A 25408-nucleotide genomic window follows, 5' to 3' on the forward strand; every position below is an offset into this window, starting at 1 on the left:
AGTTCTGGAGAGACAGACAGTAACAACCGTACGAGAGGGTGAATGTACTCGATGTCACCGCACTGGATGCTTAAGATGGTGAAGATGATAAATTTTGTTTCCGTACTTTACCAAAACTAAAAAAAAAGGAAAAGGAAAAGGAAAGGAAAAGAAAGAAACTCAAGTGGTGGCTCCGGGCTCTGTTGACGTGATCGCCAAAATGCGAAATAGCCCATACCCTAAAACCTGTGCGTGCCTGCCCCAGGAGTCCGCTGGTCCCGGCCACTCTCCCTCCGGGACCCTGAAGCCCATCCCTGCCCTGGATGCCCCAAAAGCCAAAGGGAAACCAGGCCCCAGGCTGCTGGGCCCACACACTCCCCCGACTTCAGCCTCCAGGCGGTGGTATGGCCTCTCCCAGCCCACCCCCTTCCTACTCCGGGTCACCCCCATTTCTGGGTCCAGTGGTCTCTGAAGAGACCAGAACGCCCAGGACCTGCTCCCGAGGGGCTGGAGGGCAGGGGTTCTGCCTGGGGCACTGCGGCAACAGCAGCAGAACCCCCCCCCCCTCGCCGCACCCGGGGCCCAGCACACCTGCCCACGTCCTGCCCTCTGAATCCCGGGGGAGCAGGGGCCACGGCTGTCTCCAATTCCCAGCCAGGCCCCCCGGCCACCCCGGGGATCTGGCCCCAAGCGTCCTGGCCCTGCTGTGCTGCGCGTGAGGCTGTGGTTCCGGGGTGAGGGGGAGGTGGAGAGACCCCGCGGCCATACCCTCCGGAGTGGGGACTCACCACATGCTCCCCGATGCGTCCCGATCCCCGAAGGCGCTGTAGGAGCCGTCCCGGTGCCTGTAGGTCAGCTGCCGCTGGTAGCCTGCGGGGCAAAGGGAGGGGTCGGCATCCTGGCGATCCGCTGGGACTGGGCCTCGTCCTACCGTGGGACCTCCACATGATGTAATACTCCCATCCGGGGGGGCCAAAACTGTCCCACGCTCACAGCCGAGGCCCCGGAAACTGCCCCACCACCCACAACCGGAGATGCGCAACCCCACTCCACGGGTGCGACCGAAACCTCCACTCTACTCGTCTCGCTTCCTGACATCACCTCTTTGTCGCCCCTGCTCACATACCCATCACGCCTGGGTGGTCGGTGACATGCACCATCTCGAGGCAGCACCCTCTGTCCCCGGGGGTGGGCACTATATGCCACAAGAGCTTGGTGTGCTCAGAGAACAGAAGAGCAAGGGGGCAGGGGAGGGAGGGGAGGCGGCCACTCGGGCCACCATGGGCGGTGTGAGCGGGGCTGGGACGCAAGGGGACATGGGCAGTGGGTGGTCTGTAGGGTCCAGGGAGGAAGCAGGCAGACCGGGAGGTGGGCACCGTCCAGGCGGGCAAGGACGACGGGCCGCCCCGGATCAGGTGGTGGAGACAGTGTGGGCAGAGCCGCTGAGGCCCGGAGGAAAGAAAGATCTGGAGAGCAGCAAGGTTTGCAACTTCCTTGCTGGAAGGACGGTGCTGTGCCCTCGGAGGTGGAAAGAGCAGAAGGGAGCGCTATACCGGATGGACAGTGACCCCCCCCAAATTCATGGCCACCTGGAACCCCAAAATGGGACCTTACGGGGAATAAGGGTCTTTGCAGATTCAATTATGCGGAAGATCTCCAGATGAGATCATCGTGGAATAAGGGAGGACCGAGATCCAAGGACTGATGTGCTTACAAGACAGGAGAGGCAGAAATAGAGACGCCGGAAAAAGTCCTGTGAAGATGGAAGCAGGGAGCACGGGGATGTGTCTACAGGACGGGCTCCCCCAGAGCCTCCAGACGGAACCAACCCTGTTGAACCTTGACTTTGGACTTCTGGCCCCCGGAGCTGAGAGTGAATCCAGTCCTGTTCTGAGTCACCCAGCGGGTGGTACAGGCATCCCTCAGAAATACCGCGGGTTCGGTTCCAGACCCGTTTGCAATAAACCGTGTCAAATGAAGTTTTTTGGTTTTCCAGTATATTTAGAGTTATGGCTACGCTACACTATAGTCCGCGAAGCTGCGACAACATTATGTCTAAGATAACAATGTACGTGCCTTGGTTTATTTAATTTAAAAATACCGGGGCGCCTGGGTGGCTCAGTCAGTTGAGCGTCCCCAGCTCTTGGTTTCGGCTCAGGTCCTGACCTCACGGTTCGTGAGTTCGGGCCCCACATGGGCCTCCGTGCCAACCGTGCAGGGCCTGCTTGGGATTCTCTCTCCCCTCTGCGCCTCCCCTGCTGTGCACGTGTGCGTGCGCTCTCTCTCAAAATAAATATATTTTTTAAAAATTTAGAAAAAAAGAAAAACTTTAAAACGTCATGGCCAAAAGGATGCTAACCGTCATCTGAGCCTTCTGCGAGTCGTAATCTTTTTGCTGGTGGAGGGTCCTGCCTCCACGTGACGGCTGCTGACTGATCGGGGTGGCGGTCGCTCACGGCTGGGGTGGCTGTGGCAAGGTCTTAAATAAGACAGTAGTAAAGTTCGCTGCGTCGAAGGAGCCCTCCTTTCACGAGCGACTTCTCTGCAGCACGCGGTGCTGTTTGGTGGCATTTCACCCACGGTGGGACTTCTCTCGGAATCGGAGTCCGTCCCCTCAGATCCCGCTGCTGCCGCCCCCTCCACTCTGCCTCTGTGACGTTCTGAACCCTGTGTCGTCGTTCCAACCGTCTTCACGGCATCTTCACCAGGAGCAGACTGCAGCTCAAGAAGCCTGCTTTCCTCGTCCGTTAGAAGCAGCTCCTCTTCCGTTCAAGCTTTAGCACGAGATCGCGGCAATCTCCAATATAACAACAATCTGGAAGTTCGAAGTATCGCAGGAATCACCAAAATGTGGCGGAGTGAGCAAACGCTGTCGGGAAAGCGGAGCTGGTGGGCTTGCTTTGATGCAGGGCTCTCAGAAACCTTCGACTTGGGAAAAAACGCCCTCTCTTCGAAGCGTCTGCACTTGTGAAGGCGGGTCCAGGAAACGAACACCAGCGAGCGTGCAGAAAACCGGTAGAGTCTGAAATGCCAATTGGCTGAAGGGCACAGGGTCTGGCTGTCCAAGAGAGGTCCGCGCTGCTGGTTACGACTAGGGGTGGCCTTCAAGGCCCTTTGCCGGGATGGATTCAGCAACCTGAGCGTCCCCAGCCACAGACTGAGCGGGCTTGGGCTTCCCAGCAGTCTTTGGTCAGCCCTTATCAGGCCAGATCTTCAGCCCATGGCAACCCACCTTACTTTTCCATCAAAAGTACATTTTCATCATGACGTCTCGCTGTTTCCTTTTCCCGTTGAGGACGGATGGTTCTAGATCATCAGGACTGCTTTTGGAGATCTCATCCAGAAGCACAGTCACTGGGAACCTTAACAGGCCAGGAGGCAGGAACCCCAGGCTCGCCTCAGGGATCAAGGCGCTCTCATGCCTCAGTTTCCCCATCGGAGAGGGGCCTGGCATCATCTGGGCTGGGCACATGCCAGTCTTTCTTGAAAGCAGAACCCTCCAACGTTGTGGCCGTGGGCTCTCATCCCACGCTGGCGGGGACCTAGTGCCCTGGCTGGCTGATCCAGGAGAGCCTGGGATCTCAGAAGCCCCCACCACTCGCCCTTGAATGGTCTCAGGCTGGCTGCTTCCAGGACTCTTGCTTTGCTCATCTGGGAAATGAGGACCATTGGTCTGGGGGTGGCCGGGAAGGTGACTTGGGGCAGCACGGGTAGAAGTGCACGGACCTGCCCGCTGCGGATGCCAGCTTCGCAGACGGGTCAAGCCTTCTCCTTCCTCTCCTTCACTCCACCTCCAGCCCAGGGCCAGAAGCACACCCCAGGAGGCCCCAGGACCTTGGCATCAACTGATCTTAACTCCCTTGCTACACACATAGGTAAGAAACCAAGGCACTGAGAACAGGCCCTACCTGAGAACACACAGCAGGTGCCCGTGACAGAGGCGAGGCTATAGTCTCCCTTGTCCCCCTCCCTGCAGGGCCAAGACGTGAAGAGGAAGCTGAGGTCAGGGCACTCAGAGGTCCTACCCTCCACACACAGGGCTGCTTCCTACCCCGAGGATCTGATTCCTGGCGACGGAAGACATTCAGCGCTGCGTCACTTCTGATATTCGGTGCTGTGTTGTTTTTTTGTGAAGATATTCAACGCTGTATTGTTTAGGGGGGAAGCTCGAGAAATAATCCCAACGTGTCTAAGAGAGGAGTTTAGCATGTCGTAGTTCATAAATGTATTATGATGGACATGGGGATTACAGAGAACGTTTCGTTTCTTTTCTTCTAAATGTTTACTTATTTTTGAGAGAGAGCGCGCGCGCGAGCAGGAGAAGGGCAGAGACAGGGGGACAGAGAATCCCAAGCAGGCTCCGCGCTGCCAGCAGAAAGGCCGATGCAGGCTCGAACCTACGAACTGCAAGATCGTGACCTGAGCCGAAGTCGGGGGCTTAACCGACTGAGCCACTGAGGTGCCTTTCATTTTTCTTCTACTATACCTTATTTATTAAAAAAAATTTTTTTAAGTTTATTTTTGAAAGAGAGACAGACAGAATGTGAGCAGGGGAGAAGCAGAGAGAGAGGGAAACACAGAATCATAAGCAGGCTCCGGGCTCTGAGCTGTCAGCACAGAGCCCGACGCAGGACCCGAACCCACGAACCTTGAGATCATGACCTGAGCCGAAGTCGGACGCTTAACCAACTGAGCCACCCAAGTGCCCTTATTTTTATAATTTTTTTTTAATGTTTACTTATTTTTGAGAGAGAGACAGAGAGAGAGCAAGCGAGCGCGAGTGAACAGGGGAGGGGCAGAGAGAGGGAGACACAGAATCCAAAGCAGACTCCAGGCTTTGAGCTGTCAGCACAGAGCCCGATGCGGGGCTTGAACTTGCGAACTGTGAGATCATGACCTAAGCCAAAGTAGGATGCTTACCTGACTCAGCCACCCAGGCGCTCCCCGCAAATCTACATTTTTTAAAAGGTGCATCTCCTGTCCCCATAGCTGATTCCCAGCATTCAGAGCCTTGTGCTAATGGGTGCAGACACGGGGCTTCTGCTGACAGCGACCAGGCGGGGGCTACCCCAAGTGGCCTCTTCCGCTCCCTTCCGTCCCTCCACATCCACTGCACCGGGCACGTGGGCTGCCTCCCTCCCCGTGTCCTCCGCACAGTCACCCGGCCCCAGTACCTTGTACCAGGTAGTCAGTGGTCTCCCGCTCCACCTCCGGGCTGAGCTGCCGGGTTTTCTGAAGATACTTGAGGACAAAGATGTTGGGCGCAAAGTGGATCATGTTTTGCTCGCCACAGCCGAAGGGCAGCCGCAGGAGGCTGCTGAGGTGGTTCAGGGTCGGCCCCATGACGTCTCCTGGTGGGAAGGAAAACAGGGCTGGGCCGCAGGCTGGCCTCAACTGGCGCCCTGGTTGTACTCAGGACGGCGTTCCCCGGGGCGGCCTGTGGTCTCACACCAGCTCCCCACCCTCTGACGGCCGGCGCTGCCTTTGGGCCTGGACCATGCCCTGTGCTCACGTGGCCCACCGGGTGCCCTGGCTTTGGCCGCCACCTGCTGGAACTCTCCCACACGCCTCCCTCTCTGCTCTCCAGTCTCGGTGTTCTCTCTCTCCCCCTTTTCATGATGCTGAATGCTCGTTTCTTTTTGGCTTTTAAAACGGGTACATTTAAAGCTATACGTTTTCCTCTAAGTACGACTTTGGTTGCATCCCACACGTTGACGGGTCAATCCAGGCACTGTGCTTCCGTTTTAAATATTTTTTTTTTCTAACTTCCAGTAGGAAATGTGATTTTCTCTTCAACCACAAGTATTTAGATCTTTAAAAAAAGTTTCTGTACACACCCGATATCGTTGGTATACTTTTAAGTTCTTTTTTTTTTTTCTTTTTGATTTCTCCTGTGCTTTCCTCCCTTCAACACTCTGTCTTCCTCTTCTTGGCCTCTCTGCACCACACATGGCTGAACTCCTGCTGTTCCTGATCACACCTCCCTTCCTTCCTTGGCCTTTCCTCCTGCCCCACTGAGGCTGCCACTGCTCCTGCAGCCTCCATCCATGGCAGGGCCTGCCTGGCTACTTTCTCATCACCCTTCTCCGGGCTTTCCAGCTTCTTCTCCACCTTCTATTCCACTATGCTGAAGGCACTGGCACACAGGTCCTGGCCTTCAGCCCCTCTCCATCCCTGCCCATCTTCTGGCTTCCCTTCACCCCTACCCAGGCCACTGACCCCCACGGCCATCTCTGACTTCGTCTCCTGACTCAGAAATGATAAACTCCCACGTCTTCTGATTGGGCCACAATCACCAACCTGTCTGGGCCCCAGGACTTCTGTTCTCCAGTGTGAGAGAGACCTGAGACCCCCGCATTGAGGACTGTCTGCCCTTCCTGGCCTCTTCCCCTCTTCCTACCCTTCCAATACCCAACACCACATCCATCACAGAGGCCCCACTTTCCACTCCTGTAGTCGGGCTACAGGAGACCACCCACACCCTCCAGACCCCCCGTCACAGCCACTCGCTCCTGCTCAGGAAACGTTCTGGGAACTTGCCCCCCTCACCGGGACCCCCACCTTCTGCCCCGCACCCGGCTGATTTCACCCGCACTTTCTGTCCTCTTGCGCATCACCCCATGCTCACTGCCCTCATGGAATTCGCCACCTGCCCCTCGGGGTTGCTTCACACAGGGCTTGGGTGGGCAGACGGGGAACTCCTCGAGGACAGGGCTGGGGTCATCTCAGGGTCTGCCCCGGCATGGAGGAAGCACCAAAGTGGCTGGTCAGGTGAGGCCCCAGGGGCACAGATTCCCCAGCACAGGCTGATGCGAGACCAAGCCCGGGGCGGATACCCTGCCCCTCGGCCTCAGTTCTCGCCTCTATACTCCCCAAGCCAGCAACAGGGCAGACGCACCTATGACAGAGGCTGCTGCCCGCTCTGACCCAGGGATGGCGCTGTGCGGGACTCCCAGGGTAAAGGCCTCACTGTAGCTCTCGTCCACCTCCACCTTCTTCCAGATGCGGAACTCACCCATGGAGCCCCAGCCAGTGGAGAAGCCGATGAATCGGACCTCCGGTGGCCTGGGGAGGGTCCAGGCCATGATGACAGACTCATTGGAAGGCTCTGGGCCATGGCCAACCTGGAAAAAGAGGCCAAGGCTGCTGGCTGCTGAATGCTGAGAGGAAGCGCTCAGGCAGCAGTGACACTGGCTACAGGGCTCACAGAGAAACCAAGGGTCACCTCATCCATTAAATGGCCAACAAGAGACACAAGCATAGCACGTACAGTTTGCCAAGTCATCAGTTCCCTGGAACCCCTGGGCCTTTGCACATGCTATGCCCTCTGCCTGGAACATCCTCCGCTCCCTCGTTTGCCTGGTGAACTCCTATGCATGCTTCAAAACCCAGTTTGGCTATGTCCCTCCTCTAAGAAGCTGTTAGCTGCTCCTTTCCTATGTCCTCTTTGCCTGGCCCATAAAATGCCCCAGCCTCGATTTCACCTGCTTATATCCACTTTCTTTCCCCACGACGACCCACTATACTTCAGCTCCCAGGTCCCCTGGGTGCTTCCTCCACCACAGCTCTCACCTTTTTATTTTATTTTTTTTTTGTAAGTGACTCTAGGCAGACTGTGAGCAACCTGAGGTTGCGCCCTGTGTTTATCCCCCCCTCTTCCTCGCCCCCTGTTAAGAGCTGGACACAGAGTAGGAAGCAGCAAATGCCAAGGAGCCCGGGGTTCCCACGCCCACCCCAGCCAGCCCAGCCGTGCCTGGATGAACCCGCCATGCCAGCTGATCCAAAACGTTCTGAATTCATCCCAGGACAGGATCTTGGCCGTGTACGTGCTGGCCACGGGGTCGCCCATCTTGCTGGTGGAGATCCAGGACCTGGTGTTCTGGTGCCCCCCCAGGACAATCTCTATCATGCCCGCTGTGTCCTGGGGTCCGGCGGACAAGGCCACGCGGGCATCATTGTGGGCTCGCACGGCCACATCAAAACGGGTGAGCCACAGCGGCCGCTGCACGTACTGGAACTCGTACTTGTTGGGCGTGGAGATGTGGACTCTCTCTGGACGGAGGGAAGGAGAGAGGGTGTTGAGGGGGCACCTGGAGGCATCCTGCCTCTCCCTGCCTGTGCCCAGGGCTGAGGATCAGGGCCCCTGGGGGGGCCCGTCTCACTGTGGCTCTGCAGGCAGCTTCCTGAGCAACGGCGAACGGAGACGGCTTACCCACAGCTTTGCCGAGGGCACACGAAAGAGGAGATGCTCACGGGGCTAACTCCTACAAAAGCCCTGTACAGCCAGAGACTGCAAAATGCTGTTGCAGCTAATTCAGACCCAAATCAAGGGAGAGCCAGACCGTGTTTGTGGGTCAGAGGACAACACGGCAGATACGGTAATTATTTCCCAAACTGACACGGATTCGCGGCAATCCCAGTCAGAATCACGGGGGGGTCTTTTGCGGAAATGATGAAGCCGAGTCCACAATTTATATAGAAACGTAAAGGACCCAGAGGGTCAACACAACTTTGAAACGGAACCAGGGTGAAGGACTCACACCTGTGACATTGAGACGCACTCGGAAGCAGCAGTAATCATGACAGTGTGGTACGGACATCAACCCAGGCTCACCAGAACAGCGTAGGGAGTCCAGACGCGGACCCACTCGTGTGCGAACAACTGATTTGCAACAAAGGTGAGAAGGCAATTCAACAGTGAAAATCCTTTCAACAGAGGGTGTCGGAACCACTAGTTACCCAGAGGCAGAAAAGGGAACTCAGGTCCACACCGCGCGTGGTTTTCCAAGGACCAACTCAAAACGGATCAGAGCTATTTTGTAAGCGTACAGCCTAATGATTACAAATGTGGAGGAGAACGCGTAGGAATTGGAAAAGATTTCCTTCTTTTAAAATCTTTTTTAAGTTTATTTTATGAGAGAGGGACAGAGTGCAAATGGGGGAGGGGCAGAGAGAGAGGGAGACACAGAATCGGAAGCAGGCTCCAGGCTCCGAGCTGTCAGCACAGAGCCCGACGCGGGGCTCGAACCCACGAACCGTGAGATCATGACCTGAACCAAAGTCAGACGCTTAACCAACTGAGCTACCCAGGCGCCCCAAGATTTCTCTGTTTTAAAGTTCATTTATTCATTTTGAAAGAGAGAGAGAGCACACACGTGGGGGAGAGGCAAAGAGGGAAAGAGAGAATCCCAAGCGTGGAGCCTGGTGCGGGGCTCAAACTCATTAACTGCGAGATCATGACCTGAGCCATAATCAAGAGTTGGACACCCAACCAACTGAGCCACCCAGATGCCCCTGGAAAAGATTTCTTTTAGATACAGCAAAAGCATAATCCATAAAATGAAAAACTGGTAAACTGGGCCACATCAACATGAAAAACTTCTAAAAAAAAAAAAAGAAAGAAAGAAAAGAAAAACCTCCGGTCTTATAAACACACTATTAAGAGAAAAGACAAGCCACATATTGGGAGAAATGTCTCTGCGAAGCATTCATCTGATAAATGACTTGTAACAAGAATAAATTTATAAAAACTTCCAAAAGTCAACGTAAAATAAACATTAAAAGATCTGACCAGACACTTCACCAGAAAAGATACATTAATAGTAAACAGGCACATGAAAAGATGCTTGAATGAGGGAAATGCATATCAAAGCCACAATAAGATACCATCAGGCACCTATCGGAAGGGGGAAAAGTAATCAGAGGGACAACACCAGGTGTGGGCGAGGAGAGGGAAGAAGTGATTCTCGCCCCCTGCTGGTGAGAATGCAAAATGGGACTACCACTTTGGAAAACAGTGTGATCATTTCTTAAAAGGTTGAACACATACCTACTGTATGATTTAGCTATTTCACTCATAGGTACAGACTCAAGAGAAAGGAAAACATATTATCCATACAAAGACTTGCACATGAATATTCATAGAAGCTTTATTGGAAATAGCCCCAAACTGGAAATAACTCAAATATCCATCAGCAGGTCAATGAACAAAATGCAATACATCTATTCAGTGGAGGCCCACTCGGCCTTAAAATGATTGAATTAGTGATACACACAACGTGAATGAATCTCAGCACTTTTATGCTGAGTGAAATAAACCAGAGAAAAAGAGTACATTTTTATGATTCCATTTATATAAAAGTCTAGAAAGTGCAAAGTAATCTATAGAGACAGGAAACAGGTCAGTAGTTCCTTGGTGACAAGACTAGAAACAGGGGTGAGTGATTACAAGGGGGCATGATTTTTGGGGTTAATGGAAATCTTCATTATCTTAGATGTGATAGTTTCACAGATGTACACAGATGTCAACACTTCCCAAATTGTATGCCTAAAATACGTGTGATTTATTGTATGTCGATTATACCTCAATCAACATGTTAAAAATATTACTGACTTTACTTTGAATACAAATGTACATTCAGCCTAGTGTAAATTATGATTTTAAAAAAGTAGAAACAGGGGAGCCTGGGTGGCTCAGTCGGTTAAGCATCCGACTTCAACTCAGGTCACGATCTCGCAGTCCGTGAGTTCGAGCCCCACGTCGGGCTCTGGCCTGACGGCTCAGAGCCTGGAGCCTGCTTCAGATTCTGCATCTCCCTCTCCTCTCTGCCCCTCCCCCAGCACTTTCTCTCTCTCCCTCTTTCTCTCTCAAAAATAAATAAACATGTACAAAATAAGAAGAAAATTCTATAGTGGTCAAATTCTGGAACAGTCATTTGATAGAACATACTGAAGCTGTTTTGAAATGCTGTTTATAAAGTCTTTACAACAAAGAAAAGTGCTTGAGATGTGTTAAATGAGCAAGGCAGACCACAGAATTATTTAGCTCACGAGTCACAACTATGTTAAAACAAACAATAATCAACCGTATGCAACCAAATCTAACAAAATGTTAGAAAAGGTCATCTCTGGATGAGAACCAAAGGAGATATTTTTCCTTCTTTCTATCTTCCTAAGTTTCCTGTAATACACAAGTATTGCTTTTGCTTTTCCCAATTTTTAAAATTGTGGTAAAATACAAATAATGTAAAGTGGTCCTCTTAATCGTTTCTATGTGTCCAGTTCAGGAGTATCAAATACAGTCCTATTGTGCAAACATCATCACTGTTTCTCCTTGCAAAACTGTAACTCTGTCCCCATTAAACACTGAGCTGCCATCCCCTCCCCGCAACCCCTGGCTCCCACCATCTACTTTCTGTCTCTATGATTTTGACTTCTCTAAGTACCTCATATTAGTGGAATCATACGGTATTTGTGCCTATGTGTCACTTTTAAAAATGTTTTTATTTTACTTTTGCTGAGATAACTGTACATTCACATATGACTGTAAGAAATAACACAGAGAGATCTGTGTCCTCTGGACCCAGTTCTCCCCAGGGGCATCTGGCAAGATTCTAGTACAACATCACAACCAGGATATTGACATCGATACAACCCATTAGTCTTGTTCATATTTCCCCAATTTTATTTGTACAAGATCCCTCCTATTGGCCTTTATCACCATACCCACACTCTTCCTCCCCATCCCAGCCATGGCTAATATAACCTCCATTTCAAAAATTTTGTCATTTCAAAAAATACTGCAAACAAAATAATTTATGGACCCTATTGGGATTGAGGGTTTTTTTTTTTTCCCCACTCAATCCCCTTCACCCAGATAGCTGCGTATGTCAATAGTGCATTCCTTTTTATCACTAAATAGCATTCCAAGGTAGGAATGTACCGTGATTTGCTTATCCACTCATCCACTGAAGGACACCTAGGCTGTTTCCAGTTTGGGGCTATTACAAATAAAGCTGATATGAACATTTACGTACGGGTTTTTGTGTGAACATAAATCTTTGTTTCTCTGGGAAAAATGCCTCGTAGTGCAATTTCTGGGTGGTACGCATGGAGCACGCGTAGCTTTTTAAGAAACTCCCAGCAGCAGACACACCATTTTACAATTCCCACCAGCAACGTATGAATAATCCTCTTTCTCCCCATCCTCACCATCTTTTACTGCTGTCACTATTTTTTTTTTTACTTTAGTTATTCTGATAAGCGTGCCTTGACAACTTACAAAATTTTGCATTTTGCTAATGGTTAACGATGTCGAACGTCCTTGTGCCTATCTGTCACCTGTATGCCTTCTTTGGTGAACTGTTTGTTCCTTTTTCCCACTTTCTAATTGGATCGTTTGATATTCTAGATACTAGTCTTCTGTCAGACCTGTGTCTGGAAGTATTTTCTCCCAGTCTGTAACTTGTATTTCCTCCTCTTACTAGCATCTTTTGCAAAGCAGTTTTTCATTTTGATAAGGTCCATTTATGAGTCTCCTTTTATGGGTGATGCTTTTTGGTATCATGTCTAAAACCCCTTTACCCAGCCCCGGATCCCAAAGGTTTCTCAGAAATTTTCTCACCAATTTTTCCTAAAAGTTTTATCATTTTACATGTAAGTCCATGATCCATTTGAGTTAATTCTCATATAAAGTGGGATCTTTAGGTCAAAGTTCATGCTTTTACCAATCCTGTCCAATTACTCTATCACCGTTTGTTGAAAAGGCTCTCCTCCCTTCGTTGACTTGCTTTTGCACCTCTGTCAAAATTCGTTTCAGCTTGTAAGTGATGCACTGCTGTTTAATACACAAAGGGCGGGGCAGGGGGAGGGGCGGGTGAATGTCAAGAGGAAGCCTGTGTCTAGAGTGGTCCCTGTGGGGCCGGTCACGCTGGATGCCTTGGCAACGGGGAGGTGCTGTGCCTGGGGAGCCGACAATCCCCGGGGACTCAGCTCAGATCCTCAGCTCGGCCACCTGGCAAAGCCTGCTGGGTGCTGCCCAGTGCCAGGCCAGGCCTGGGCTCCTCTGGGAGGGGCCGGACAGGGGGTGGGCAGCCGGGCCCACATCCTGCCTAGCATTTCCCTGACCCCACCGAGGCAGAGGCATGGAAGGGCCCTGCTGTGGCCATTCTGTCCACCGCACACTCTGTACCCCTTTCCTTTTCACGGATCACGTACAAACCTAACACCGATTTCAGGGGACCGAGGCAGACCCCAAATCCCACCCCTTCTGGAACCCACTTGAATTTCCTATTTTCTCTTTGGGCCCAGGGTTCCCGGTCGGTCATTTCCCATAGCTTTCCCCTGACGTCTCTCTAAGACCTCCCTTCCCTGGATCCTAGGCTCCTCACCCCAGGGCCCCGAGGACAGCCCTGTTCCCGCCTGTGGTCTCTTTTCCCGTTGGCACCTCCAGCCTACATGCGTGTGCACGTCCTTCCTGTGTGGCAGATGCCCGGCCCTCGCTCTGGCTTATGGTTGTCACCAGCCAGGACATCTCAGTTCTCCCCTGCCGTGTCCTCTGGCCCCGGGAAGGGCAGGCATCCGCTTAGCAGCAGTGTGGTGGGGGGAGGGCCAAAGTCCTCAGGGGGGTGGGTGCAGGGACTCACCGTTGGGACAGAAGAAAGCACTGTAGGTGTAGCTGCGGGGGGCTCCTTCCGGCTGAAACAGAGACATGGGGAGAACTGAGCGGGGGAGGGGCAGTCGGCACGGGGGGGGGGGGGGCGGGGGAGCGGCCGCCCTCCCACGGCAGCGGCTCCGAGTCTGGACCCTGCAGGGTGGTGCCAATGTCACGGGTGCCCAGAGAAGGACCAGGCTGCCTACCTCCTAGGCCCGAGTGGGGAAACTGAGGCTCATTCCTCTTCTCCGGGCTCTGGTCAAACCCACTCACCAGCTGCTTCTAGACGGGCCGTGCTTCCCACACTCCCACCTTGTCCTCGGGGTCTCCTGGGCTAATCGGGGAGCCAGGCAGGAGGGCACCAGCTCCTCCTCCCTCCGGTTTAGCGCCCACGGTGGTTCCCAACCGTCACCTGCTTCCCCACCTGGCGGGAAGGTACTGGTGCCACGTGCAGTTTCGTCCCCAGCAGAAGGCACGCAGCGTCGCGTGAGGGTCCACAAAATATCCGATCTGGCAAACAGACCGCGCACCCAGAGCTCTCCAGCGGGGTGGAGAGGCAGCAGGGCTTTGCTGCTTTATCAAGCCACGCGTCGGCCACGTCCTGTTTCATAAACCTGGTTTCCTCGTCCACCAGGCTTCAGTGTTTCTGCTTCGACATCTCAGGTCTTCTGATGCCCACCTGTCACCTCCCGCCCCCAGGGCCGCCTGCACAAAGCGATACTGCAGATTAGGCAGCCCTTGAGCCGTGTGAGTGGGAGGAAAGGCCCAGGGGCAGAGCCCCTTGAGAATCCCTCTCTGTGCATTGAGAAATTCCTTCTGCAGACGGACGAGGCAAGAACTCTGGATGGCCTGCCATCTCCTCTGGCCCCAGGAGGGCGGGTTGTGGGCCAGGGAGCACGTTCAGGCCGAGCAAAGGGTTGCCAGGGGTCTCCCTGTTTCCCGTTGAGGCCATCCCCTCATCCCACTGGCTCACGGAGATGGCATTCCTCATCAGAGGACCCACTTGTCCCAGAGGAATCCATCAGGTCACGTCAAGCACGCTGTGGCCAACGACTCGTCCACCTCGGGGAGTTCTGCCCAGCGCGTGTGTGTGACTCCGGGCGCTGATGGAAATCATTTGTGCTCCGCGCTGCCAGGACCACGGCCAGGAGGGAGGGCGGCTGTTTGCAGCCGAGCCCCTGGGGAGGGGCAGACACTGGGGACGCCGTGAGGGGCTTCCTCGGGGCTGTCGTGCACTCTCCACGTAGCATGAAGAGTCTTGGCAGGGCTCTGGGCTCTGAGGTGTCCAAGCAGCCCCCAAAAGATGGGACATCACTGCTACCACATGCCCAACGTGCACCGCGAGGTGCCCTCTCCACACTGTGGGGTGAGCGTGAACGTCCCTGATTTACGGAGCAGGATTGGACTATCAAGACATACGCCCAGCCCACACGGAGCGGTAGATCCTAGATTCCCAGCCAGCAGGGGAGGTGGGGCGTCAATGAGACCCCAACACCCAGGCCCCTCTGCTGCACAGGCTCTGCGTCCTTTCTGCCCCAGGCATTCTAGTGACAGCGCTCCAAATGCCAGGTCATAATCCCTATGGCTGCCTATGACAAACAGGAAGTCGGAGACAGAGGCACATCGCCCTCCAACATGGTCAACGTGGGGGTCAGAGGACACTTTCCTGCGGCCCCTGCAAGTCCCAGGCCACTTTCCCCAAGTGCACGGTGCACGGCGGAGGGGCTGGATGCTGAGGGCCTCTAGCGAGGAAATGCAGACACCCCAAGCCTGCCCTGAGCCCCAGAGCAGGACCCGTGGGGGCTGCCCCCGCCCCAGCCAGGCCCCCGCCTCGTGGGTGATGGAATCAGGCCCTGGCCGAGTGCCCTGGCTGAGGACACGGGCTTACCTCAACCATGACACTGCGCCTGATGTGATCCCTCCCAGTGGGGCCCCTCCTGTCAGCGAAGTGGTCCTCCAGGTGTCGGATGGACTTCCCATCCCGGCAGCAGCTTGTGTCTCCGTAAGCCATGGCTTTGGCTGTGGGGATTTGTGTGCTCAGCGCTTGCGGTCCTAACAGAACGCCCGCCCTCCCGGGGAAGCCTCACGCCCCACCTCCTCCTGGACCGCCTCGCCCCACCTCCTGACCATTCCCCAGCTGCTGTCCTGTCTCTCAACGTGGCCTTGACCTCACGTACTGCCCCACCGGCCACTCACCTGTGCCTGGGGTCCGGACAGGGGGCGGGGGGGGGGGGGTGGATGCCTGAAGCAGCACGGGGCCTCACCTGTGACGTTGCTGAGTCCCAGGTCACCGAAGGACAGAACCACCCAGGTGGGTTCCGTCTCCCCAGAGGCCACGCACATCTTCTTGGTCAGATGGCGTCTGCCTGGATGCCCCACAAAGCGGATGCCCTTGGGAACTGAGATCTTCACGTAGACCTGGGGAGGGAGGTATGCCGCTCTCAAGGCTCCCGGGATGCGTGCGCCCTCCGGGCACATCCCACTGGCCGCCGCCCACCGCGTCAGCCCTCTCCAAAAGCCACGCTCTTCTCGGAAGGTTCCCCCACTACTCACCGTGGTCTTGCTGGGAGCCCTCTCTTTACTTCGGCCCCTCCAACACCCCACGGGGTCAGCCTCCCCTTAGGGCCAAGGCTGATGGGGGGCACCAGATGGGCACCAGATGGGAGGGACCGCTCCCCCTGCAGGCCCCACAAGGCACTCCCCCTGACCCTCCATCCAACCTCTGAGGTCCACAGGGTCATAACAGAGTTCTGTGTGTGTGTGCACATGCGTGCATGCATGTATCTCTGTGCACACCTATGTGCATGTAGGTGTGGTCTATGCATACACACGTGCACAATGCATGTGTGCATGCGTGTGCACACAAGTGTCTCTATGTGCACGTGCGGTTAGACCTCCCTGTCTGCAACAGGCTCCTTGGTCCACGTCCATTTGTCCAATGAGCATGTGTGAAGCACCTAGTGGATGCAGGGGCCCTACTAGGAGCTAAGGTAATGTAGCCAAAGAGGACACGAGTGATCCCTGGGTGCCTGAGGGTCAACACGCCTACATCACACATGCATGCACGTGTGATGTGGAGGGAAGGTTCCGAGGAAAATCGAGTGGCAAGTGTGACAGAGCATCTGAATCCTGCCTGAGGACAAGCCCGGCGGGACCTGAGTGTGAGCAGCTGGTGCAGGCTGCGTCAGGAGCTCCCACATCCCTCTTGACTCAGTGTTCTTCCAGAACATTCTTCCAGGGAGGAAAGAAGAAACTTGAGAGCCAAGTGTCAGTGGGCCGTATTTTCCGGCTCCTGGGCAGAATGACCGCCTGCCCGTGTTGAGGGAGCTGGATGGGTCCGTTTTCCCGGTGCCTTGGGGATGTGCAACAAACCAGCTTCCAGCGTGTTCTTGCAGCTAAAAGGGGCACCTGAGGGTCCCGCCTGCCCATTCGGTGAGGACCCTCCCTTGCAGGGGCCACCTGGTTGATCAGGGATCAGTCTGCACTTATTCCGGCTTTTTAAGATGGGGGTCCTACTCCTCCTGGCTATGCAAAAAGAATGACAGGGGCACCTGGGTGGCTCTGTTGAGTAAGCATCCGACTTTTGGTTTCAGTTCAGGGCATGATCTCACGGTTTGTGGGTGCCAGCCCTGCGTCGGGCTCTGCGTCGACAGCTTGGAGCCTGCTTGAGATTCTCTCTCCCCTTCTCTGCCCCTCCCCCCTCCGTGCTTTGCTCTCTCTTGCTCTCTCTCAAAATAAATAAATACAACTAAAAAAAAAAAAAAAAGAATGACAGAGGATGGACCATACAGACACTGGGCTTTGGGGCACTGCTCCCCGGCTGCCTGTTTTGAGCCTATTTCACGTGTCCCCCTTAGTCTCCTCAGGCCACCCCCCGGCCGCCGCCTTGCTTTCCAACACAGCAGTCCCCACCCAGCCAAATGCATGGGGCTCTGATTACCCCCTTTCCTGCTTTCCCCACCAGACCCTAAAGCCCAGCTAGACTGTGTCATGGGCAATTCCCTGGACAGGCTAAGCCGCCTCCTGCCTCTGTTGCATGTGTATGCTGTTCCCTCTTCCAGGAAATGCCCTTCCAGGTCCTGGTGCCTGGCTCAAACAGTGCCTGACGACTCCAGAGCTCAGGAGACCTGCCTCTTCTCGGGGCTCCGCTGGCTCCCTGCAAACACTCAATTCTAACACAGCTCTGCCCCAAACTCCCTGGGAGAGCTTGGGCATGTAACGAGTCTCTGAGCTTCCTGTCTGGGAACAATTGCATCAACGACCCTTCTTCCCCGGCCCACGTGGGCATTTGATATCGATGTAGGCAAAATCCTGAGGCCAGCATGGGGCACAGAGGTTAGTGGTAACAGTGCTCCGAGGTTGAGCACAGATGGGGGTCCTGGGCCCCGGGGTCCTCTGACATCAGCACAAGGCCCAGCACGCGCAGAGCACGTGCACAATGGGTTCTGAGTGACAGTGAATTCGAATCACTGGCATTTTACACCCAGGGGCCCCTTTCTGGTGGCCTCTGGATGTTTCATTTCCATTTCAGAACCTGCAATGACTATTCTTTTTTTTTTTTCCCCTCCAGTTGAAATTTTCCTTTAATTAAAAAGTTTCAAGGGACAAGAAGCTCCTATGTGACAACACATTAACGTGTGGCTCTTCTGTAGAATCAGAGAAACACCAGCGGGAAAGTCAAATATAAACACCAGCATCTGGCACAAAAACAGACACACAGACCAATGGAATAGAATAGAAACCCCAGAACTAGACCCACAAACGTATGGCCAACTCATCTTTGACAAAGCAGGAAAGAACATCGAATGGAAAAAAGACAGCCTCTTTAACAAATGGTGCTGGGAGAACTGGACAGCAACATGCAGAAGGTTGAAACTGGACCACTTTCTCACACCATTCACAAAAATAAACTCAAAATGGATAAAGGACCTAAATGTGAGACAGGAAACCATCAAAACCTTAGAGGAGAAAGCAGGAAAAGACCTCTCTGACCTCAGCCGTAGCAATCTCTTACTCGACACATCCCCAAAGGCAAGGGAATTAAAAGCAAAAGTGAATTACTGGGACCTTATGAAGATAAAAAGCTTCTGCACAGCAAAGGAAACAACCAACAAAACTAAAAGGCAACCAACAGAATGGGAAAAGATATTCGCAAATGACATATCGGACAAAGGGCTAGTATCCAAAATCTATAAAGAGCTCACCAAACTCCACACCCGAAAAACAAATAACCCAGTGAAGAAATGGGCAGAAAACATGAATAGACACTTCTCTAAAGAAGACATCCGGATGGCCAACAGGCACATGAAAAGATGTTCAGCGTCGCTCCTTATCAGGGAAATACAAATCAAAACCACACTCAGGTATCACCTCACGCCAGTCAGAGTGGCCAAAATGAACAAATCAGGAGACTCTAGATGCTGGAGAGGATGTGGAGAAACGGGAACCCTCTTGCACTGTTGGTGGGAATGCAAATTGGTGCAGCCGCTCTGGAAAGCAGTGTGGAGGTTCCTCAGAAAATTAAAAATAGACCTACCCTATGACCCAGCAATAGCACTGCTAGGAATTTATCCAAGGGATACAGGAGTGCTGATGCATAGGGCCACTTGTACCCCAATGTTCATAGCAGCACTCTCAACAATAGCCAAATTATGGAAAGAGCCTAAATGTCCATCAACTGATGAATGGATAAAGAAATTGTGGTTTATATACACAATGGAATACTACGTGGCAATGAGAAAGAATGAAATATGGCCTTTTGTAGCAACGTGGATGGAACTGGAGAGTGTGATGCTAAGTGAAATAAGCCATACAGAGAAAGACAGATACCATATGGTTTCATTCTTATGTGGATCCTGAGAAACTTAACAGGAACCCATGGGGGAGGGGAAGGAAAAAAAAAAAAAAAGAGGTTAGAGTGGGAGAGAGCCAAAGCATAAGAGACTGTTAAAAACTGAGAACCAACTGAGGGTTGATGGGGGGGTGGGAGGGAGGGGAGGGTGGGTGATGGGTATTGAGGAGGGCACCTTTTGGGATGAGCACTGGGTGTTGTATGGAAACCAATTTGTCAATAAATTTCATATATAAAAAAAATAAATTAAAAAAAAATCAACACCAGCATCGAACTTGTGCTGTGCCAGCCAGACGGCTGTGCGAGAGTCCTTTACTGGCCTTCAGGCTGTCGTCACCCGCCATCACATGCCACATGTTCTGATGCAGACATAATCATTCCGTGGACGTTTAGAACTTGCAAGTTCAAGGAAAAGAAGGAGTAAAATATTTTGTGCGAGCTCACGGTCACCTCCTGAGCCGGGACTCAGGGCTCGCTGTCGCCTCCGGGCCAGGCTCAGAGCCGATCACAGCCATCCCCTCTGAGACTCACAAGGGACCCTTGTGTCTGCTCTGTCCCTCCTTTCCCTCCTGCTCCAGAGAAAGCCAGTGAGGGCGAGTGGGGCCAGGGTGAGCTCTCCTGCCCAGTTTACAGATGGGGTAACTGAGGCAAAGTGGGGCTGTAAGTGGAAGTGCTGAGCCAGAGCCCGGTCTTCTGGGGGCAGCGGGGTCTGAACTCGCTGGGACCACAGCTGCGGGGTAGTGGCTGTGCCTCCCACCCAGGCAGCCTTGGGGACCCCGCTGGTAGCAATTTCCAATCACTCTCTAGCCACGTGTCCTCATTGTTTCAGGAAAAGCCAAAAATCTGGGGTGAAGTCTCTTGGTTTCCATGGTGCCTGCTTTGCGGCTGCAGCTCACATCTGCCCTCAGTGTGTCGTGAGCCCGCGGCCCTCGCGGTCCCCACCCACTTGGGCAGGGCCAGGGGGAGGTCAGCCACGTCCCCAGCGTGTGGCTTGTTAGGGTGAGGCTGAGACCTGCAGAGAGCAGGCCTGCTCCCAGCTGGACCACTGATCCTGTGCCCCACTCACCCCTCTACCCACAGCCTCGGCTTCCAGCCCCTGAGGGTTGCCCCTAACCCCAGAGAGCCCTCCCCACTTTCCTTCCTCCCACCCACCACTGACATCCAGGCCTAGCCAGCGCCCAAGGATTACAAAGTGGTGGAGGGTGAGTGCTCCTGGCCTCCCCAAGCCGCACAGAGACACAGACCCCTGCCCCCCGAAACTCTCCCTTCCCCTCCATGCACCCACCTTATCTCACAGGCCACCCCCCTCGCCGGCCGGCCTTCCTCCCCAGCCTCCAAGCTCAGCCCCAAGCCCCGCCCCCCGCCTTGGGGTAGCTGTAACAGTCTGACTGTGGCCCCCGGAAAGTTATGTTGAAGTCCTAAACCCTCTGGTACCTGTCAATGTGATTTTCTTTGGAAACAGGGTCTGTGCAGAGGTCATTAAGTTACAATGAGGTTATTAGGGTAGGCCCTACCCCAACAGAATTGGGATCTTTAGAAGAGGAAACACAGAGAGAAATTCACAGAGGGAAGAGAAAGCAAGGGAAGAAGGCCATGTGAAGACAGGTTGCAGATTGGAGCCACACAGCCACAAGCCGAAGACCGTCAAGGGCTGCCCGCAGCCGCCAAAGCCAGGCCTGAGGCACCAGACAGACCCTTCCTCAGAGCCCCCAGGAGGAACCCACCCTGCCCGCACCTTGACCTTGGACTCTGACCTCCAGAACTGTGAGACAACACATTTCTATTGTCTCAAGCCACCCGGTTCCCACTGCTTTGTCACAGCAGCTACAAGAAAGGGGTCGAGTAGCCTTTTCCACCAGACCCCACCGCACAGCCCCTGCAGGGGCCGGAGCCTCGACAGCATGACCAGGGTCTGGGTCCCTCTGCGGACACCCTTCTTAGCATCTGCGAACCCATTTAGCCTGTAACCACCGATGACTCCTATCTCCCTGACATTTGTGGGACCTGAAACACCAACAGGCAGAGTAACGCGGCCAGGGCCGGCCGGTGTGCAAGTATAAACTGAGAGACCGGGGCGCCTCAGTCGGTAGAGCGTCCGACATTGGCTCAGGTCGTGATCGCAAGGTTCACGGGTTCGAGACCCGCACAGGACTCTGTGCTGACCGCTCGGAGCCTGGAGCCTGCTTCGGATTCTGTGTCTCCCTCTCTGTCTATCCCTCCCCCACTCACATTCTGTCTCTCTCTCAAAAATAAACATTTAAAATAAAGAAAGAAACAAACTGGGATACTGAGCACTTGCTTTGCTGACCTACAGGACTTCCTGCCCCTGCCTCCCCAACAACACAGGGACCGCCCCTTTGGTGACTCCCTCCCTGATAATGAAGATGCTCTGTCCCCTTCCAAGCCCCTCAGGCTGACCCCCTCCCCTCACCCCTGCCTCTTGACATCACGGGTGCCATCCCCCCACCCCCGGGCACAGGGAAGGCTGTGTGCGGGGGCGGGTGTAGTACCTCGGCACAGGTGCCCATGTAGTTGTAGACGCTGAGCGGGATCTTGGCTTGCTCCCCGCGGACCACGTAGGCGGGCAGGGTGAAGTCCACAAAGAAAGGCTTGAAGGTCTTCAGCAGGGCAGGCACGGCGACACCCAGGCCCCAGGCCTCGGACAGACCCACGGCCTCACCCACCCAGCTGGTGATGGAGTCCGGGACCCGCACGCTGAGCATCTCCTCGCCGGACGGGTCGCTGCGGAAGGATGGACAACCATGGGACCCTTTTCCAGGGCCGAGCTGAGGCAGCCAGGCGGGAATGCAGGGCTGCAGCTGGAAGGCCTGGGGGCCCAGGCAGGCGCCCCTGCAGCTCAGCAACAAGCAAGTAGGCACAACACGGCGTGTGGCAGGAGAATGCCGCCCCTCGGCCCTAACTCAGGTAATGAGGCGCACCAGTGGCTCTCAGGACAGTGGTGGACCCACAACAGTGCACGCTCCGCCCAGTGTAGCCGGGGGAAGACACTGAATTGAGGGGTCGAGTCATTTGGGGCTTGTGTCTCCCAGAAGTTATGCCCAAGCCCTAACCCCCTGTACCTGTGAATGTGGCCTTATTTGGGGAAACAGGGTGTTTGCAGATGAAATTAGCCAAGATGAGTTCATACTGGACGAAGGTGGGCCCCAATCGAAGGATGGGGGTCCTTATAAGAAGGAAAGCTGGACACAGAGGAGGAGACCATGTGAAGACAGAGGCAACAGACTGGAAGGATGCAGCTAAAAGCTGAGGAGCACCAGAGCCCCCAGGGGCTGGAGGAGGTGCAGAAGGCTCCTCCCCCAGAGCCCCCAGGGGCTGGAGGAGGCCCAGAAGGCTCCTCCCCTAGAGCCCCCAGGGGCTGAGGAGGCCCAGAAGGCTCCTCCCCCAGAGCCCCCAGGGGCTGGAGGAGGCCCAGAAGGCTCCTCCCCTAGAGCCCCCAGGGGCGGCATGGCCCTGCCCACACCTTGATCTCGGATGCCTGGCCTCCAGAACTGTGAGACAACAAATTTCTGTTGTTTTAAACCATCCAGTCTGTGGTTCTTCATGACAGCAGCCACAGGAAACTCATACAGTACCAAAAAAAAAAAAAAGTACAACGTATCATCGATCATTTTTTATATTGATCGCATTTTGAAACAACCATGTTTGGGGATATGTATCGGGTTGAATAAAATATAAGATTCAAATGAACTCCACCTGTTTCTTTTTGCCCTTTATAACACGGCACTAGGAAAGCTGACGTTACGTACATGGGGAATTACAGATGTTATATTTCTTTTTTTTTTTTTTTTAATTTTTTTTTTCAACGTTTATTTATTTTTGGGACAGAGAGAGACAAAGCATGAACAGGGGAGGGGCAGAGAGAGAGGGAGACACAGAATGGGAAACAGGCTCCAGGCTCTGAGCCATCAGCCCAGAGCCTGACGCGGGGCTCGAACTCACGGACCGCGAGATCGTGACCTGGCTGAAGTCGGACGCTTAACCGGCTGCGCCACCCAGGCGCCCCTACAGATGTTATATTTCGAGCAGACGGTGCTGCTCACGATTCTCCCTGCCTTCACCCCGCCCCCACCCATCCCCCACCAACGGCACCACTGATCACGTTAGGATGGCTCGGGAGGGAAACCCTGTGGTCAACTTTGCATATCCAGGATGTCCTTTCCAGATTTATCGTAAACATTTGCTGCAAGAATCCTCTGCTCCTTAGTCACCTGCCTGACCCCTGTCTGCTTCCCGGGACCAGGCTGCGGCACATGGTGACCCCGCTGCCCATCGGGCCCCACAGGACCTAGGACATCTATCCTCACTTCTACGAGGGCCACACGCCGCCGCTGTCACCCTGTGACAACTCAAGTCAGCCTCTTCCCGTTAGAAGTGGCAGAACTTTTACCAGCGTCATATGGGCACAGCCAACTTTTCTGTGGACACTGGGTGCCCCCAGCCTGCCCTTCAGGGGTATCTACCCTTCCTGGCCTGGCATCCTTGTCCCACAGACTCCTGCAGAGCCCGACCCTCGATTATAAATCTTTGTGTGATTTTTTTAGGCCTGACTACAGGCTGTTACAAAGGCTTTCCCTCGCAGGCCTCGGGGAAAGCCGCCCTCCCCACACCAGGCTTGTGGCCTAGCCAGTGTCCTGTGGTCTCTGAGGGGAACTGCAGTCAGGGACTCTGGGCCCCTGGCCAGCCATGCTTCTCCCATATTTGCCTTCCCAGCCCCAGTGCCTCCATTCCTAGCTCTGTGTGTTTTTAGGGATCTGCCTGGGCCCCAAGGTCATTAGGTATCTGAAGACCTCTGCCAAGGTCTCCTTCTCATGGGAGGAAACCTCGAAGGCATTTCTCCCCACTTTGGCTCAGCACCCAGTACTTTCCCACTCTGAGCTCTCCTCCCTCCATTCTGCAGGTGTCAGGGCCCATAAAACTGCCAGAGCCGTTTGTCCAGGGCTCTCTCCATAGTGAGACGACCCCCATGTCTGATCCACCTGCAAGGTGTGCCGTTCTGTGGGGAAACCGGAACAGGGGGCGTCAGGCTACACTGCCACAGTAATGATGAAAGGGCTTCACCATTACTTTCACTATGGCTTCTCGTCATTGCTTGACTTGGCCACTCCAACACCTGACAGCTCAGTTCTCCCTCTCTCCAGCCCAGCCTTGACAGCTCCCACCCATCCCACCTTTGTGCATCTCGACCCTTGAGCCTCGTCAAACTGCTCAGAGTTACCTGCTTTCACAGGCATACCACACCTGGCTCTGCCCACCGACCTGGGGGCGCTCCCTCTGCCTGAAATAACCATGAAACAGACACAAGAATGGGAGCTGCCCACCAGCCTGGCTGGGCTGTTGTGAGGGGCCTGGAGATGCACGGTGCACTGTGACTACCCCCAAAAAACTCGCAGAGGGGAGGTGGGCATTACAGCCGAGGACAGAACATACTGGGCACTGGAACCAGGATACTGTCCCCAATCCCTACCATGTGCCCAGACAAGGTCCCTGCCTTGTGCTGCCTGCTATAATGCACACAGAAAACAAAAAGCACAGTGATGGAAATAAGGCCCTCCTTATGCGCAATTACATTAAATGTAAATGGATTAAACTCTGCAGTCAAAAAAGCAGAGATCGACAGAGTGAATTAAAAAACATGACCTGACTCTCTGCTGTCTGCAAGAAACTCACTTTAGCTGCAAAGACAAAAATAGGTTGGAAATGAAAGAATGGAAAAGATATCCCAGGCCAACTGTAACCAAGAGAAAGTAGCCGTGGCTATCCTGATACGAGACAAAATGGGCTTTAAGTAAAAAAAGAGTATATAAGAGACTAAGAAGGACATTAGATAGCAATAAAAGGTTCCATACAGCAAAAAGATACAACAATTACGAACACCTACACATCTAATAACAGACCACTGACATATATGAAACATACAAAAAGGGAAAGAACTGAAGCAAGAAATAAAAAGCTTACAATAATAGTTGGGGACTTCAATAGCCTGTTCTGAGTAACAGACTGAACAACCAGACAGAAAATGAGTAAGCAAGTAGAAGACTTAACACAATAAAGCAACCAGATCCAGAGGCATGCACACACGACAGTCTTCAAGCAAGATCATGGATAAGGCCACAAATGAAGTCTCA

The 25408-nt window shown here is 53.8% G+C and overlaps 1 protein-coding gene across 7 annotated transcripts in view; it reads right to left on the minus strand.

Annotated features, from left to right (window-relative positions):
* The window catches only part of CPAMD8 (C3 and PZP like alpha-2-macroglobulin domain containing 8), an 83798-nt gene that overhangs the window by 18005 nt on the left and 40385 nt on the right, over nt 1-25408 (minus strand). For 6 of the 7 annotated variants that reach the window (XM_023246922.2, XM_045047864.1, XR_002738991.2 and 3 more), the window contains 8 exons: nt 21773-22004; nt 15676-15829; nt 15300-15430; nt 13404-13455; nt 7733-8031; nt 6878-7103; nt 5154-5330; nt 768-849 (listed from right to left, as the gene is read on the minus strand). In XM_023246922.2, coding sequence (XP_023102690.2) covers nt 768-849; nt 5154-5330; nt 6878-7103; nt 7733-8031; nt 13404-13455; nt 15300-15430; nt 15676-15829; nt 21773-22004 — 1353 coding nt within the window. The remainder of the gene's footprint in view (nt 1-767; nt 850-5153; nt 5331-6877; nt 7104-7732; nt 8032-13403; nt 13456-15299; nt 15431-15675; nt 15830-21772; nt 22005-25408) is intronic. The other variant, XR_002738989.2, reaches the window with a different exon arrangement.

The sequence above is a fragment of the Felis catus genome, chromosome A2 (genome assembly GCF_018350175.1).
Source record: "Felis catus isolate Fca126 chromosome A2, F.catus_Fca126_mat1.0, whole genome shotgun sequence".
Lineage (NCBI taxonomy): Eukaryota > Metazoa > Chordata > Mammalia > Carnivora > Felidae > Felis > Felis catus.